The following is a 17,920-nucleotide window of genomic DNA, read 5'->3' as shown; positions in this document are numbered from 1 at the left end:
ATTTTTTTTTTTAAAGAGGGGGGGGGGGTGGCTTTGAACTTCCGAGTACCGCAACCCAGCATAAGACATAGCTCAGTAAGCTAACTCCGCAGGCGGCTAGGCTACCTTGCAGCCGAAACGTGCGGCCCAGAGTGCCCTAGTGGGTAGAAGATTCGCAGATTTGTGAGGCCCTTTGGGGGCAAAGCCGCAGGATTTAATATTCTTTTTAGTTGTGACGGCTTGGCAAGCTCTCGCATTGTCTTAGCGTCCCCTCGAAGCAAAGCCGTTCCCCCCCTTGAAGCCTGCGAAAAGAATCGCAATCATCTCAGTGTTCTCGCTCTCTCCTCAGGCTCGCTGACCTTAGATTACGAGTGTCACGCCGTTTTACGATCAACAGTCCAGACAGCAATTTTCAGTGGCATTCGCAGCACTGTCTCTTGAATTTTTTTTATGGAATGTGTTTAGTGTACAGGATTCCATTATCTTAGATGACGCATACACCACCCATACAGAACTGCGACTGGGGTGGCACACAACTTACCGCAGCCTTCTCCGGCATCCTCATAACGTCAAATTCCTGGACAGAAAAGACAATTCCTTTTTCGTTGCGAAAACCGCAAAACGCCTTCGGGCTGCCAGCCAAGCGGCAGTGGGCCCACCAGCGTAGCAACCCATGCCTGCAACGGCAACAACGAGAAATAAACGCGCTTAAGCACCATACAGGGACACGGTGAAGAAAACATTGTTTACCTATCGTCCCTTACAACAGCCGACGATAAATAAGAGTGGTTTCACAAACTTACCAGTATCAATTAGGACAGGTATGCAATTACTACCAAAATGTCATAGTAACTTCACGAAAATTTAAGTTTTATTGGCGCGAAGGAAATGTATTATTTTGTTTCTTTACGTGGCAAAAGCCACGATATTAATATAAAGCACACCATAGCAGGGGACACAGGGATAATTTTGACCACCTGGTTTCTTTAGCGACCACCCAATACACGGTGCTCTGGCGTCGCTGCATTTCGCTCACATCAAAATCCCACGCCTTCATCCCACGCCTTCCAGTTTTTCATCGCAGCTCCAGTATACAACACCACTGTTTCGAATGCGAGTAAACCGTTCTTTCACGACACAAAAATCCTGTTTGTCCACAGTGATAGCGTTACAAGGCAAGTCGCGGAAGCCTTTACGTAATTAGAAAAGGTAGTGAGTGTATTAGTCAGTCTTCCGTAAACTTATCTTTGAAGGAAATGGGCTTGCTGAACCGGGGTGAACAACAATGTTAATTTCACCCGCGCTCACGTGATTATGTCTTGGGAATGATACGTGCTTTTATTCATATCTAGCATGCGCGCATTCTTGATGTACGGATTTACAAAGCCATCGGGTTTTTTTGCAATAAACGCAATCGTGAGTCAGCGCCGTGTGCGTCTCATCCTCTATTCTGTCGTCCGGTGTACGTTTTAACGCTGTTTTTAAGTATGGAAAACCACCAACTCGCTCAATCTGCCGTTCTTCAGTGAGGTTCATGTAGATGATACAGAGAAGGCTCATTTACCAGCCCTGTTATGCAAGCAAAAAGAGCTCTTCCACTATCAATCTGGCTATAACGGTTTGGCTCGTCAGGTGATCGAAACTGGAGACGCGCTTCCTTTGATGAGTAAGCCCCGATATGTCAGCCTGGCCAAGTGGCAGGTGATCGATGGTTTGCTGGACACGATGCTATCGGCAGATGTTATCTGCCACTCGTTCAGCGCTGGATGCCTCCAAAGGTTCCCAAATGGTTCGGATGAGTGATCGTGACCGGTTCACTACCAAGTTCATGTCCCACAGAGGGTTATTTGAGTGTACTCGTATGCCCTTTGGTCTTTTCAATTGTCCTGCAGCCATTTAGAGACTCATGGACTGCATCATCGGTGAAGCGAAGTGGTCATTAAGCATGCTCTACCCCTATGACACCGTATTTTTATCACGAGCCTTTGAAGGACACTTGGCCCATGTTGCCGATATGCTCGAGAGGATGCTTGCCGCCACGATGACTGAATCTTGCGAAGGCTCTGGTTCCGTTCCTAGGGTTTAAGCTGGGCGGAGGAGCCATTGAGCCCGACCAGATGAAACTTCGGGCAATTCTCGACTTCCCCGCGCACAAAGACGTATATGACATTCGTCGCTTGTTACGAAGGGCCAATTTTTACCGGTTGTTCATCCCGTCCTGTGTCCATGTGCAGGCGCCCTTGAGCAAGCTCTTGGGTAAGTCGGCCGAGTGGTAGTGGGGACCTGAGCAGCAGCACGCCTTTTGCCATCTGTATAGCACCAATGCGGAGACAGTGCGTCTGATACTACCCCAGCTGACCAGAGTGTTCGTAGTCCCGACAGGTGAGAGACATCTCTGTTTAGGAGCGCTCCTCCTACAGGAATACGATGGCGTGTTGCAGCTGTTGGCCTGTGCCAGCCGCGCTTTGATACTGGCAGTGAGGAATTCGCCCCTGACTGACGAGTGCCTATCCATCGTGTTTGCCGTATGTATATTTCATGTCTACCTTGATGGGAGTAAATTCATAGTGCAGAAAGGCCACATGGCGCTACGTTGGCTTATGGCTTTCCAGCGCAGTACCAAAAAAGGAACATAAAAGTGGTAGCTGACGCAGTATCTCCTGCCCCACTGTCTACCAGGAGCGTTCCTCCAGGTGGGCAGCCTCTGCGGGTGCCTTTGCGCCAGCAAGAGTCGGGGGCGAAACAAGCGGAGAAATAGGCGAGTCCACCGACGGGCAAACCTGTTATTACGGTCTCTAGGCAAGCAGCGTCCCGCAAAGGGGGCTAGCGGGCGAACTTCTCGAACGCGAACCCATGACGCCAGTGGCTGCAGTTCAGAGTGGGAACGAGACTGGAATCTCTTTTTTGACGTTAGGATGGATAGTTGGGCGCCCTGTGTGTGTGTGTTTCTTCTTTGTCCTCCGTCATTTTAGCGCCTTCACTTCAGAAATCACTCTTTTTTGAGAACTAGTATCTCCTCCAGCACACAAGAGCTACCGAAGGCCACGCAACTTGATCCGTTTTGTCATGGATTGAGCGACGTTCTCAGGGAGGTGCAGCGCCGAGACGCTTCTGGTAGTGCGGTGGGCGCAGGTGGACGGGAACCAGCGTGTTTGTTTCATATTCATACGCAGCGTCATATTAGCTAGGTCATGATGGGCTCCTGCTGAAGTACATCGCCACCAATGATGAGTCTATGGACCCGCTTAAAGTGGCTATCCAGAAAGTCGGATAATCACACTGTTGCGATCCTCTCATGACGAACCCTTGGTCGGTCACTTGAGTGGCTCCAAAGTTTTTGTGAAACTAAGCCGAAGTGTGACCTGGCCTCGCATACATAGTGAAGATGATGATTATATGTGGTGTTTCATGGCGCAGGAGCCAGTCATGGTCAAAGAGCGCCGAACAATGTTTTAATGCTATCAGTGATGCAAATAATGACCAATGGCGTCTGGTTGGCTATAACAATGCAACTTGGCTGTATAGGGGCCTAAAAAAGAGTGGTAAAATAAGTACGTATCGTAAAATTGTTGCAATGAGTTTGGGATGCGCTATGAATTCAAAAAAATATGCTCTCGTGGAATTAGGGAGTAAAATATATAAACGCCAATAGCACTATTGCCTCAATGAGGCCCTTAAATGCAAGGGCCTGTAGGCACGTGCTCTAGAAAATGCTACTATCGCAGCAGCAGCGTCTGGCAAGACGCTGTGCTACGAATCTCTTCGGCCTATAATTTGCAATAAACTAACATTTTGCAGAAAGGCAAAAACTGATTTTCTGCAAAAAAATGGGTCAGCACTAGGAAACATTGCCGGATGAAAAGGAATCTTCTGCCAGTAAGCTAGAGGGAAGTGTTTTTTTCCTTTCAGTTTCCAATTCTCTACACTCTAGCAAGACATGGAAGATGGTTAGTATCTGGCCACATCTAGAGCATATGTGAGGTTCACTACTGGTCAAGACATAAGAGTGCGTGCCATACGTATGACCTATTCTAAGGCGGCAGAAAATTACCTCGATTCGCCTTATTTTTATTATCGGTGGCAAATTTCCTAATTGTGGCTCGATCAAATGGAGTTTATTCGAGGCTTCGGTGTCCCACTTGTGTTGCCAACGCCTTCTAAGTTTTTTGCGCAAAAGCGGCTTTAAGTCTGAGGCAGGGATACCTACGGAACAGTTGCCAGCTTTCGTTGCAATGAATGTGGCAATTTCATCTGCAAGCATGTTGCCCTTAATGACTCTGTGCACAGGTACCCAACATACTATGACCTGCTGATTAGATGAATATGCTGTGCACAGGAGCGAATTTAGCTCATTGAATACAGGATTGTTGCACTTCTGGAGTGACATTAGAGATGTTACGACACGAAGAGAGTCTGTGAATATAATGGCCTTTTGCAATTTCATTTTCTTGATATGTTTAACAGCTGTCAGTACAGCATATGCCTCAGCAGAGAATATGCTTGTTTCTGGGTGCAGGACGTTAGAGTCTGAAAATGATGGGCCAACGGCTGCATACGAAACTCCGGCATGCGACTTTGAGGCATCTGTGTAAAATTCCTGGCAAGAGTACTTCGACTGAAGTTCAAGAAAGTGCATTTCAATGTGTACCTGGGGAGCATTCTTCGTTATTTGAACAAATGAAGTGTCACACTCAACGAGCTGCCATTGCCACGGCGGACATAGCGTGACAGGAACCATTAGAGGGTTTTTAAAAAGTGGAACATCCATTTCTTGACTGAGTTTCCGTACACGCAGTGAGAAAGGTTCCCTAACTGCCGGTCGATTATTAAATAGAGTTGCAGATGTCATATTGTTTACAATTGGGTAATAGGGGTGTTCGCGGTTTGCATTTACCCTAAAAAAATACACAAAACTTGAATACGACCTCTGAAGAAGAAGCAACCACTCATTAGCTTCAACGTAAAGACTCTCCACAGGACTTGTCCTGAAGGCACCGGTCGCCAGGCGGATACCTTGGTGATGTACAGGATCCAGCATCTTCAATGCACTCGAGCTAGCCGATTGATAAACTATTGCCCCATAATCTAAGAGTGTTCGAATGAGGCTCTTGTAAAGGTTCATTATGCATCTCCTATCACTACCCCACGTTGTGTGTGACAAAATTTTAAGAATGTTCATGGTTCTTAGGCATTTGTTTCTGAGGTACTTCAGATGTGAAATAAAGGTTAATTTTGTGTCCAAAATACGCCTAAAAATGTGTGTTCTGTGCTCACAGGTATGTGCTGCCCCTGAAGTTCAACTTCAGGATATGCTATAAGACCTCTTTTTTGTGTGAAAAGAAGACAGGTACTCGTGCTGACAGTGAGCCTAAAGCCATTTTCATCGGCCCACTTAGACACCTTGTTTAGACAAAGCTGCACTTGTCGCTCACAGATAGCGAGATTACATGAGTTAAATCCAATCTGTAAGTCACCGACATATACCGAATAAGATATACTACGCGGTATTGATGAGCGCAAAGAATTCATTTTTATGATAAAAAGTGTGCAGATAAGCACGCCACCTTGTGGTACCCCAGTTTCCCGTAGAAATGGCCTCGAGAGGATATTACCAATTCTAACACGGAATGTGCGATTTGATAAATAGCTTTGTATTACATTAAGCATTTTTCCGCGGATGCCCATTGCCGATAAGTCACGTAGAATTCCATACCGCCACGTAGTATCGTAAGCTTTTTCCATGTCTAAGAATACAGAAAGAAAGAAGTGTTTATGTATGAAAGCGTCGCGAATATATGCTTCAATGAGAACGAGGTGGTCTGTCGTCGATCAGCCTTCCCTAAAACCACACTGATATGGGTCAAAGAGTTTGTTTGATTCAAGGAAGTGCAAAAGCCTGCGATTTATCATTTTCTCAAAGAGCTTACATAGACAACTTGTGAGCGCTATGGGCCGGTAGCTTGCCACAGCGGACGGATCTTTACCTTGTTTCAAGACAGGGACTACAATCGCCTCTTTCCATGTCAGTGGAATGTCACCTGTTTCCCAGATAATGTTGAAAATAGACAACAGAACCATCTGCGTGTCAGGGTGAGGATATTTTATAATTATGTACAGGACTGTCGGCTCGTGGTGCCGATTTCGTGCAGCCATTCAAGGAAGCTCTGAACTCGGCAATGCTAAAAGGATGGTCGTATGGTTCAGTTCCGCTACTTTTACGGTTCAGCGCCTTACTTTCAGCTATCTGTTTATGTTTCTGGAATGACTCTGAGTAGTTTTCAGAGCTATAAACTCGCTCGAAGTGTTGTCCCTGAGTGTTCGCCTGGTCTTGAAGGCTGTAGCCTTGATCATCAACCAAAGGTATGCTGTAGGTTTGTCGACTAATTAATTTCCTTAGCCTATTCCAGAATATTGCTTCTTGCGTATAGGAATTTATGCTTGCGACGTATTTTTCCCAGCTTTCTCTTTTAGCGATACGACACGTTCATCTGCCTTTGGATTTCACGTGCTTAAAGTTGATGAGGTTTCCTGTCGTTGGAGACTGACGTTGTAAACGCCAGGCTTTGTTTTGCTCCTTACGCACATTCTTGCATTGCTCATTCCACCACGGCACGTGCCTCTTTTTTGTAGTCCCCTTCGTTCGCGGAATGCACTATTGCAGCATCAATTATAAAAGCGGTAAAATGAGCAATAGCATCGTTCACACTAAAATCTTTAAAAACATTTCGCTGCATCTGGGTGAGTTCCTCAAATTTTTTTCAATCTGCGGATGCAACTTTCCATTGAGGGGGGGCGTGGTAGGAATTCATTTTGTTCTAAGGTTTTGAGGCAAATGGGAAAATGATCACTCCTATATGGGTATTTAACCACGTCCCATTCTAGGCAAGGTACAAGTGTAGCCGAGCAGATAGCTAAATTTATCGAAGAGTACGTGCCATGTGCTTTGCTATAGAATATCGGCTCCTTTTTATTTAATAAGCATATGCGCCTAAAGAAATAAGAAAATTTTCTATTAGGCGGCCTTTGACATCGCATCGAGAGTCTCCCCAGAGAGGATGGTGCGCGTTGAAATCCCCAACGAGTACGTAGAGCTCAGGCAGCTCATCGATTAGCCTTAGAAATTCTGTTCATTGGAGTCGATAGTGAGTTGGTATGTATACAGAAGAGATTGTAACGAGTTTTCCTAACAGTAAGGCTCGGACTGCAACTGCCTCAAGAGGCGTTTAGAGTCCCAAGGCCTGACATGGTACACGCTTATCAACTATAATAGCGACACCACCGGACGAAGCGAAAGCATCGTCCCGGTCTTTGCGGAAAATGTTAAATTGTGGTAGAAAGCCTGTCTGTGTAAGTTTTAAATGGGTCTCTTGGACACACAGCACCTTTGGATTATATTTACGCAGGAGTTCCTCGACATCATCGAGGTTATGTAAGAGTCCCCTGACGTTCCATTGTAATAGTTGTGTCTCCATAGTTAAGAGTGTGTGTATGCTGTGTGTTTAGAGAGGAAAGTTGATTTAGATTACAGGGCATGTCCGGGCCCCGTAATGCGGAGTTTGTCTTTCTTGCCGCAGTCCTGAAACTGGCGGCGGTCCTTCGGCGCTTGCTGCGCCATTTGGCTTGAAGTAGTGTCCATTACCTCTTGCGAGGCACTGGACGTCCGCTCTTGTGAGCGGCGGGTTTGTCGTGTAGGCTTCACCTGAACAGATGAGACCTTCGTGCCTACCAACCCTGAGGTCTATGGGCCCTCTTTCTGTGACCGCGAGGCAGCACTGGCCGCTGTCGCCGAGGGGGCTGGTGGCACAAGCGCGGCCACACCCTTTGTGGGCCCGGAAGATGCCGGAGTCTGCTGCGGCGTTGCCACCTTACGCGCCGCACCAACATAGCCGGCTGTATGAATTAATGAAACACGTTTCCGCGCTTCTTGAAATGATACGTTTTCTTTAACTTTCAGTGTCATAATATCCTTTTCTTTTTTCCACGTCGGACATGTAGAAATCTGCAGAAAACTAAAGTAATGTTTAACAGTCTCGGAAGAGAACAGCAATTTACAATAGGTAGCGAGGCACTGGAAGTGGTAAGGGAATACATCTACTTAGGGCAGGTAGTGACGGCGGATCCGGATCATGAGACGGAAATAATCAGAAGGATAAGAATGGGCTAGGGTGCGTTTGGCAGGCATTCTCAGATCATGAACAGCAGGTTGGCATTATCCCTCAAGAGAAAAGTGTATAATAGCTGTGTCTTACCAGTACTCTCCTACGGGGCAGAAACCTGGAGACTTACGAAAAGGGTTCTACTCAAATTGAGGACGACGCAACGAGCTATGGAAAGAAGAATGATAGGTGTAACGTTAAGGGATAAGAAAAGAGCAGATTGGGTGAGGGAACAAACGCGAGTTAATGATATCTTAGTTGAAATCAAGAAAAAGAAATGGGCATGGGCAGGACATGTAATGAGGAGGGAAGATAACCGATGGTTATTAAGGGTTACGGACTGGATTCCAAGGGAAGGGAAGCGTAGCAGGGGGCGGCAGAAAGTTAGGTGGGCGGATGAGATTAAGAAGTTTGTAGGGACGGCATGGCCACAATTAGTACATGACCGGGGTTGTTGGCGAAGTATGGGAGAGGCCTTCGCCCTGCAGAGGGCGTAACCAGGCTGCTGCTGCTGCTGCTGCTGCTGCTGCTGCTGCTGCTGCTGCTGCTGCTGCTGATGATGATGATGATGATGATGGCGATGGACATGATCGGGAATATGTGGCGTGGTCACCATCGCAGTTCACACAGTGGAGTGCGCCAGTGCAGTTGTCGGAAGTGTGCTCTTCACCACATTTTGCGCAAGTGAAACGGCCTCGGCAGCTATGCGAGCTATGGCCAAATCTTTGGCATTTGAAAAATCTACGTGGATTTGGAATGTATGGTCTTACTCGTGTTTTTGCGTATCCTGTATCGAGAGATTCTGGCAGTACACTTGTAGCAAAGGTGAGAATAAGATGTTTTGTAGGAATTTCTTTGTTGTCGCGCTTGATCGTTATTCGTTGCACTTTGACAATATTCTGTTCCTTCCATCCTTCGAGTAGTTCTTCACTCAGATTCAAAAGATCAGCATCTGATACCACACCTTTGGATGTGTTCATAGACCGATGTGGCGTCACTGTGATTTCAACATCACTAAAAGCCAGAATGCTCGAAATCTTTTCATGTTGAAGCTGGCCACGTACTTCAAGCAGCAGGTCACCGCTAGCCATTTTAGTGATTTTGTATCCAGGACCTAGAACGTCGGTGAGAACTTTCGCAACGGTGAATGGTGAAAGGGTTCTTACTGTCTTATCAGGGCACTGACTGTATGACGTGGTAGCGCGGGAAGGATACCTTGCGTTGTGCAAAAAATTGATCAGTTTCTTTGGTGCACCCTCTTTTCGAAAGATGGCGATCAGGAAGTCGGGGAAAAATCAGGGAATCAGGGAAATACCTTATTATATTTCGGCAGCTATGCCACCCACCCACCACCGAGCCAAACAAGCGGATGCTGCGAGACCTGAAGGAAACGCAGGCGCCAGCTGTACATAGCTACTATAACCTAATATAATAGATCCAAGGTTGGATGAACTACACTAGGTTAACCCTTGCTGCCTGGAGAATTGGGAGTAAACGAAGTGAGAAGAGGACAGGACAGATGGAAAGTGCGAGAGAACGACGAAGGTTTAAGAGAGAGAAAGACAGGAAAGGGCAACTACCGAGTTCCCCCGGGTGGATCAGTCCAGGTGTGCCGTCTACGTGAAGCCGAGGCCAAAGAGGTGCGTTGCCTCCGCCGAGGGGCCGTAAAGGTCCAAACGCCCGGCATCGGCTCAACCTCCAGGATCCCCTTTTCCCCGGACACGGCTAAGCCGCGCACGGTTAGACGCGGGAGGGTCCAACCCTCGTATGCTCGGGTACGTGGTGTCGCAACACACCAAAGGCCTGCTGACGCAGACGCCCCGGCGGGGGCATACATCGTGACAGTTTTCGCTATTGACGTGAAACGGCGAAATAAATGGGTCGCCAGCTGCCCAGGCTGATGAAACCAATTGCGAGGGAGCGTCCATGGCAAGTGGCCGCCTGCGATCTGATGGAGCCTTTCCATGGAAATAAGCAGGTAGTCACATAACTGATGGTAGTCGTTGATCATTTTTCTAAGTGGATGGAGTTGTTTCCGCTACGAAAAGCGACAGCGTGAGCAGGGTTTGAGAGGTACCTGAGCTTTTTATGTCGGGTCAGCTTTCCGACAAGACTTATTACGGACAAGGCGTGCTATTTTAGCGCTCGGGTGTTTAGTTCCTAGGGATCCGCATGTAGCCCCAGTCAGTAAACCACTTCACCCAACCATCTCCAATCTAATTCGACAGACTCAATAGAACTCTTGAAACCAATGTTGGCGGCCTCTGCCAAAAGTCAACACAATTGAACAGACCACTTGAGTGAGCTCGCGTTCGCAATCACAACCGCCCTGAATCACTTTACTGGTTTCTCTCTCGCCTTCCTCAAAGTCGCAAGAGAGTTGCCAAATCCGGTGGCCAGTGTTAGTCGATCGGAGGACGAGGAGGTGCCGGGATGAGGAGGCGCCGGCAGACGGTTCTATTTATGGTTCAGCACTTGGAGGCAGGCTTTGTTGGGCTCTTTGTAAAGCAAGGCAGTTTCCTTTCGGCCAAGGGCCAGCAGTAGGCTCAGTACGACTGGAAGCATCGCCATCTTTCACCTAATGTAGGTGATCGAGTCGTGAAACGCAACCACGCTCATTGCGATACGAGCAAGGGGTTCTCAGTCACGCTCTCTTCTAAGTAGCTGGGTCCGTACAAAGTAAAGCTTGGTCTCCGCTCGCGTACTTGCTGAAGAATCCCCCTTTGGGGAAACTCAGCAATGCCCATATCATTGCCCTGAAGGCCTTTGCGTCACGGTCCCATGACCTCGCGTCGGTGCCCAGTGACTTCACTCGCAAGCACCAGGGACCCGGGGCGTCGGACCGCATTAGGAAGCACATACTGGTACAACAGGAGAAAACGGACACCCGTGGGGTTTCGTGCAGGACGGCGCATTTTTTTCCGCAACCGAAGGCCCTCAGTATCATGCCTGGCCTCAGTGGGCTAGGTACTTTACGGCCAGTGCAGGAAAAGAAGCTGGCTCCAGCCCAGCTTTGTCCTATAGAATAGTCATGTTGCCAGTGTGTTTTAGCAGTGTGGATTCTTTTTCTCTTCTTTTAGTACGCATGCTGTGTGTAATAATTGTTTCGAAATTTTTTTAAGTATGCTTCATTTTTGCATAGGTGGCGTGTACAGTTCTCTTTTTTATTTTTACGCAGACTTAAGATTTCTATTTTATTTTATTTTATTTTATGCCGCACCATCGAAGCCGCACCAACTCCATCGTACCATCATGTACGTGCAAGGTGGACGAGGTCACCGACCCTTTGACGTCAGACCGAGAGCTCGGCTCTCGGCAGTCGCCGCTGCCGTAGAAATGCCTTGCAGCCGCGGTTGTGGTTGCCCATTTATCCTGGCTACGGCGGCGTGGCCGGCTGAATTGGCAATGTCCTACCCCACGTGGCTGGAGTTGGGGACTGCCACCACCATGTATGCAGCGCTCGTCGTGCTCGCCAACAACTTCGATGGAACAACGGTGAACCCGTTCCTGTGTTGAGTGGCCTGAAATCCAGCCTTCCATTGCAACTTTAACGTCTTCGACCACCCGCCTTTGCCATAGTGTTTACGTACCATTTTTGCTTTGCACCCGCTGTACACTGTTCCACGCGACCAGCTGACTATTGTTAATATTTCTCCACGTCGCGGCGTCATTTTCTTCTATTTTAGAACATATATTTCTTTTTATTTTATCACTATCTGCGTGTATTGTTTTTGTATAGTGCGCATGAAAGTATCTTAGTTCGTATGTCACAATGCGGTGTCAATAGGACTTGATGGGCTCAGGTTAGCATTGAGCTAGTACATGAAAGGCTCAATAGCTTTGGTGCATTAGCCCTTACTAGCTGCTTTGCGAGACTGGTGGGGGCGCAGTTAAGGAAAGGGCGATGTGTCGATTGAGGAACACGCCGGCAACATTGAGCAGGCGCATTCCTTACTTCTCACGTCCTCTTCTCCTTATTTCCTCATTTCGCGGGTGCATCAACCTGTTCTGCAATTCCTACGCGTCACCCCGTTCCTCCCGCAAGCGGTTATCAGCGGTGGCGCTCCGCTAGAGATAGTTTGCGGTGGGGGCGGGGCTCTGACGTCGCGGTGCGGCCGCAGTCGGCTGTTCTCGCGCCAGAGCGTGCAACTTACATCCGGGACTTCAATAGGTAGGGCTTACATGCTTCCTCACGTCCGCCGACACCTTGGTGACTAGGCCTTGAGCTGGCGCACTGTGCTTTTGCCAGTGAGGGAAGCGCGTACTTTGTGCTGATTCGTTCCGCATGCTAAGCCGACGAACGGGTGCCTAGAGGACGTGCGAGGTCGTACCACGCCGAGCCGCTTTTATTGTAGGCCCAAGGCGGCAAAGGAGACTGCCCGAGCTGCGACGAGTTGGCTCACTGGTTGTTGCGACATCAAGTAGTATAGTCACTGGGACTTTTCCTAGCCGCGTGTCCCAGCTATAGCGACGTGTTATAGGCGTCCCGGTCTGCATATTCGCCAGTGTTGCGGGACCCTTTCGGTTCCCGAGCCGCCCTGGTACCGGGCATTTGTGCATTGTTGGGTGCCACCGAAAAAAAAACTTTTCGTCAATTCAGGGCGATACTGTGTCCTGGCATGCGTCGCTCGGTAGCCCCTTGCGGCCCGAGCTGTCGCGAAGTGGCGCGCGCTAGAGGCGACCGCTGACGCGGCCCTGCAGGTCGCTAAGCTCGAACACATAGTGGTCGGTACTGCTGTGAGACCTTAAGAACCCACAAAGGTGAGCCGAAATGACTGGTGGTTTGATGCACGCAAGGGCTGAAGGCGGCGGGGCGGTGACGAAGCGCGCATTAAGTAGCAGGAGGATGCTTGCGTCCCCTCTTTATCCCCGGCCAGGGCTGCGCTGGCTGCGACGCCTGCGCAGTGAGGCCTACGTTTCCTGTCTCGAGGTAATCTGGTGTGGGTGCAAAGCTGGACGAGTCTAGATAGCTGACGGCTTCACCGCCTGTATTTCCGTGCGCCTAGTGTAATCTCAACTTTCAGAGAAGTTTGCAGCGACGACCAGAGCGAAGTGTTTGCTCCCCTCTGTCTGCGCTCTTTATCATGCCAGCACTGTGTCGTAGAATGTGCGCTCATTGAGTGAGATCTGTTCCTAATTGCCCGTGTGCGTGTGTTATCATGCCTGCAAATTTATTGGTTACCGAATGTGTGCTTCAATTCATGCCACCGATAAAACTACCAACCTTATTTTTTAGAGTTGGGTAGTTTTTATCTCTATCACTTTTCACAATTCGGGCTAAAATATGACTTTGCTTGCGATAGCAAATAAATGGATACTTGCGGCGCATTTCTGCCATCCGCGTCACCGTGAGGCACCATTAATGTTCAAAGGCGATAGAATGGTCACGGTGCACCATATGCTGTATGTGGGAGTGAAAGCATGCGAGGGTTCACGATTCTCCCACAATGAGTCGGTTCTGCAAGTTTTAGACAACCTGGTATTCATTCCGTTGCTCTAACTTCTGCGAAACTTGTTCCCCAAAACAAGTGCTTAACGATAGTGCAGAATCGCTCACAAGCTCACGCGGCCTGTTCAACGATATTAAGAAGGATACAACCACCCACTTGCGTTAGTTCATTTGTTTAGCACCCACCTGTAGAACTTGTACCGCTTTGCCTTGTTGAAGTTGTCGCCACATGTCTTGAACTCCACGTATCCAGCCGTAGAACCCGGCTTGCATTGAACAGAGGGGTCCACCGCTTTAACTTCGGCGCCTAGTACGATGGTGTGCGATCCCAGCTGGCAGCGGAGGACGACGTTGTATGCATCGCTTTCCCTGACGACTTCATTCTCCTTGGGGGCAGCTCCAGCTTCATCTGCGTCGAACAAGATTGTGTATGTGCTGAAGCACAAGATTGCTTCCTGTATTCTATATGCTCTTTACTGATGCTATTAGCATTCTTTGGGAATTTCAAACAGTTTGCTGTGTGTCTACGTATTCATCTAACCTCTCTCTTCTAGCTTTGGTCATTGGTAGTCCATGGTCGAATTGCTAGAGCACCGGGCTTCGGCGCTGCGAGAACGGGGTTCAAGAGCAGTCATTACATCAACTTGAACCACTTGGAATTTAATGCTCGGTATTTGATGCTCCTTAATGATTCTTTGAGGTGATTTTGTGTCCCATGGAATTGTACCGGTACGCATCATTCTCAAAATCGATCTCCATAATGCCATTCTTTGTCAAGGTGTGTCGGTAGGTATTTCACAGCCTTCCACAATACACATTAAACAATAAGAAATAAACAATAACAAATTGACGTGATATTAGTGTTCATTTGAAAGGACGGATCTGTGTCAATGGTTCGTTGTGACCTATAACCTTATGTACGTCTTAGTTGCTCTTATGGCAGGTAGTGTCGTATCCAGAATTTATCTAATAAAGTTATATGGTATATAAAAAGCACAAGTTTTCTATCCGTAATTAGTTTCTATATTCTGGGAATATAATATTGTTCAACTTTACGTATATATCGTTTTATATTTGGAATGTTGAAGACATCAGAAAAGTAATGCTTATATAAACCGTCTAGTGCATCGCTACAGGAATCATTTCAACATATCTCATCTATACAGAGAAACATCGTGATAAGATGTTCCATAGGCAACCGCAGCGGCGATGCTTGTTAAGACGCAGATGATTGGTTTCAGTTTATACGAGATGCTAAAAATGAAACAGACACGCCATATTTAGCAGTTGACTAACCTAAGCTTTTGCACAAAAGTTCGGGTATCAACAAGCCTGAATTGCAATAAATACAAAAATACACTGACAACCCCTAACGAGGTGCAACATGCTCCAAGTGAACATTCTAAGACAGCGTATCACGAAAAACCTTTCTAAATAATTAACAGTGTGTGAAAAAGCGATTGCATAAAAGGCAGCTCTCAAAGGTACTCATATGTAAGTAAAGTAGAATGAGGACTCGGAAAGGAAGGAAGAAGTGAAAGGCGTAATGTTTAACCTCAGTAAGTACCTGTTGGGTACCTTACACCGGAGAATGGGGTAAGGGCAGAAAATATAACAAATTAAGAAAAAAATGATAAAACGGAACGCATCATTTCGTTCATTCAGTTGTTTTCCCAATGAGTCCCGTTTCTTTTAAAAACACACTAGCGCTTATAAAACATTCATGCCGAAGGCTGGGACAGGGCCCAAGAATTTCGGCTTCTGAAAAGGGACGGTTGTCAGTCTTTTCGAGCATGGGGTTCATGACTTTGTGCTCTTAAACAACGACAGTCACACAGAAAGTGCGCTATCGCCTCTTAGCACCCACAAACTTTACAATCTGGACTTCTGACCATTCCGATGAATTAGGATTACGCATTGGTAAAAGCTACTGCAAGTCATTGATGACAAATTAGAGTTACCTGACGTCATCGTTAGCCATGTGGTAAGGTGGAGTTGTACGTGAGGATCCAGGGAATAAAAGCGCCCTTCTTTGGAGTCTACCTAATTAATTCCACTGGGACAACGCAACCTTGCGCGCAAGTGCATGAACCTTCCCGGCTTTGTGCATTGCGTATGAGGGCTTAAGAAGCACGCAACTTCTTGTATTGAAGGACTGGGTACCTAATACAACGTCACGTTTTTCGGTAGTTTGCAGACGGCACTTCATCGCTACGAACTACAGTGAATGCTGCGAAACTCGCAAGTGAAAATGGGAAAACGGGTGGTACTCCCAGCGTCTTCGACGAATACCCGGAGGACATGCAGCCGGCTGCAAAGAAACGGCAGAGCAACTCTGCCGTGCGGAAACGGGAAGCTGCAGTTCATCGCAGTACGCCTGCCGCCCCGGCCGTGTCTGCTGCCATTCTACTGACCGCAGGCAGCCTTGCCGAGAGTGCCAAAATGGACGAAGTCACCACCACTGGCTCGTGTCACTCGAGAACAGATTGACTGGAGCAGCCATATTTCGCTTAATTGTGTCGAAGCCATCTTCTGCTTACTAAGCTACAGTCTGAACCAGCATCAGGACAGAGGAGGGCTCCCTTCAAGTCAACTTGTACACGTGCTGCGTGCCTTGAAAATGTACGTTGAGGTGATCGTGAGCAAGAGAAGGAACCTTGCAAAGCCACTGCAAGAAGCCGTCGAGAATGCTGTATCCGTACTGGCAGACTGTGGACTTTTAAGGTGTACTACCCCTGAGCACCACCTACAGCTCTTGAAGATTTTGTGAACGAATTATTTCAGGCCGATACTCACCAATTATGCATTGTCTGTAACAGATAAGAATGACACGGCGACGACATGCTTTGTGAAGCGACACTCCCAGAAACAGCTAAAGCTTTAAGTGACGCCCGAAATATGAAGTCGAACAAGCCTGATGTGGTAATAAAGTTTATGTGGGTCAGCATGTTTGCACTTCTTTCTTTTGGCGCATTAACACCCTGCTGTGCTTATAGGCAGTAACTGAGCTGGAAAATAACCGCATGTTGAGCGCATATAAAATGACAGACCTGCATTAACAATGAAATAGAGGCTGAGAAAGAATCGCACGTGAACCTTGGAATATATGGACGATGCGCAGTTCGGTTGTTTTTGCGGCAGCCACTTCTAAAAAAATGAAGTGAGCCGGAAGCCATGCCATTAGCATGAATCATGGTCAGTATGTTGGGCAATTAGTCACAATTTTGCAATGAGAAAAAGTGCCTCTTTCACACAAACTTGCTGCGACGTTAGATACATATAAGTGCAATGGCGAACTGCTGCTCCATGAAAAGATATGAAATCAAGTTTGACCTAATTAATATTAGAGGACAATCAATCACAGAACCAGGTACAATAGATCCTTGCAAATATGATGCACTTGTACTTCGCAATAGAACATTTTTTTTTTCATTATAAAATGCATTATAGCTAGTGCTTCAAGAGAATACGGTGCTATGCACAGCGGCCTTGATGTCTGCTCGGGATGGATGGATGGATGTTATGAGCATCCCCTTTAGAACGGGGTGGTGGGTTGCGCCACCATGCTCTTTCTATTATACTACCTAATGTCCTACCTAGGTTAAACAATAAAAAAGGAAAAAATACACTACAAACTACCACATCCAAATTTTCTGATCCCCTATTGCGAACTGTGCTTTTGTACGTCTCCATTTTTTGTCGTTTTCCTATTCTTCCACCAATCCTCCTATCGCCTCTTACTAATGCCTATTGCGGACATGTTTGCTTTACCTCTGCTCCCCCTGAACGCAAGGGCTGCAAGGAGGGCAGTGGTGCCTAAATCGACCGCTGGGTAGACGTCTTCACATTCCAATAAAACATGCTCCGTCGTTTCCCTAGCTTTACCGCAGCAAGCACATGCTTTTTCTTCCTTCTTATATCTCGCTTTATAGTTGCGTGTTGTAAGGCATTCCGATGGTGTGGATCAAGGAGTTTGTTTCAAGAAAGTGCAAAAGATGCAATTTATCACTTTTTTAAGACATTACATATGAAACTTGCGAGCACTATGGGCAGGTAGTTCGCCACGGAAGATGGATCTTCACGTTGTTTGAAGACAGACTGCGATTGCCTCTTTCCTTGCTAATGGGATGTTTCCTGTTACCCAAATAATGTTGTAGAGAGACAATCGAGTCACCTGTGTTTCATGGCTAAGATATTTTATCCTATCCTATCTGGATTACTCCTAGTCATTCCAAGAAGCTGTGAACTCGGCAACGCTAAAGTTATACGGTTACTAAAGCGAACCTTTTAAAGCGAAGCTTTCTTTGCCTCTTCCTTCGACTTTCCCAATGGCTGC

General features: G+C 47.3%; 1 protein-coding gene across 1 annotated transcript in view; it reads right to left on the bottom strand.

Annotated features, from left to right (window-relative positions):
* LOC135909510 (decapping and exoribonuclease protein-like) overlaps window positions 1-17,920 on the bottom strand; it is a 104,892-nt gene that overhangs the window by 34,331 nt on the left and 52,641 nt on the right. The window contains exons 3-4 of the mRNA XM_065441484.2: window positions 13,771-13,993; window positions 521-656 (exon numbers count right to left, since the gene is read on the bottom strand). Of these exons, the coding sequence (XP_065297556.1) occupies window positions 521-656; window positions 13,771-13,993 (359 nt within the window). The remainder of the gene's footprint in view (window positions 1-520; window positions 657-13,770; window positions 13,994-17,920) is intronic.

This window comes from Dermacentor albipictus, chromosome 5 (assembly GCF_038994185.2).
Source record: "Dermacentor albipictus isolate Rhodes 1998 colony chromosome 5, USDA_Dalb.pri_finalv2, whole genome shotgun sequence".
NCBI lineage: Eukaryota > Metazoa > Arthropoda > Arachnida > Ixodida > Ixodidae > Dermacentor > Dermacentor albipictus.
The sequence above is the reverse complement of the archived record's forward strand: the minus strand, read 5'-3'. Positions and strand labels throughout refer to the sequence as shown.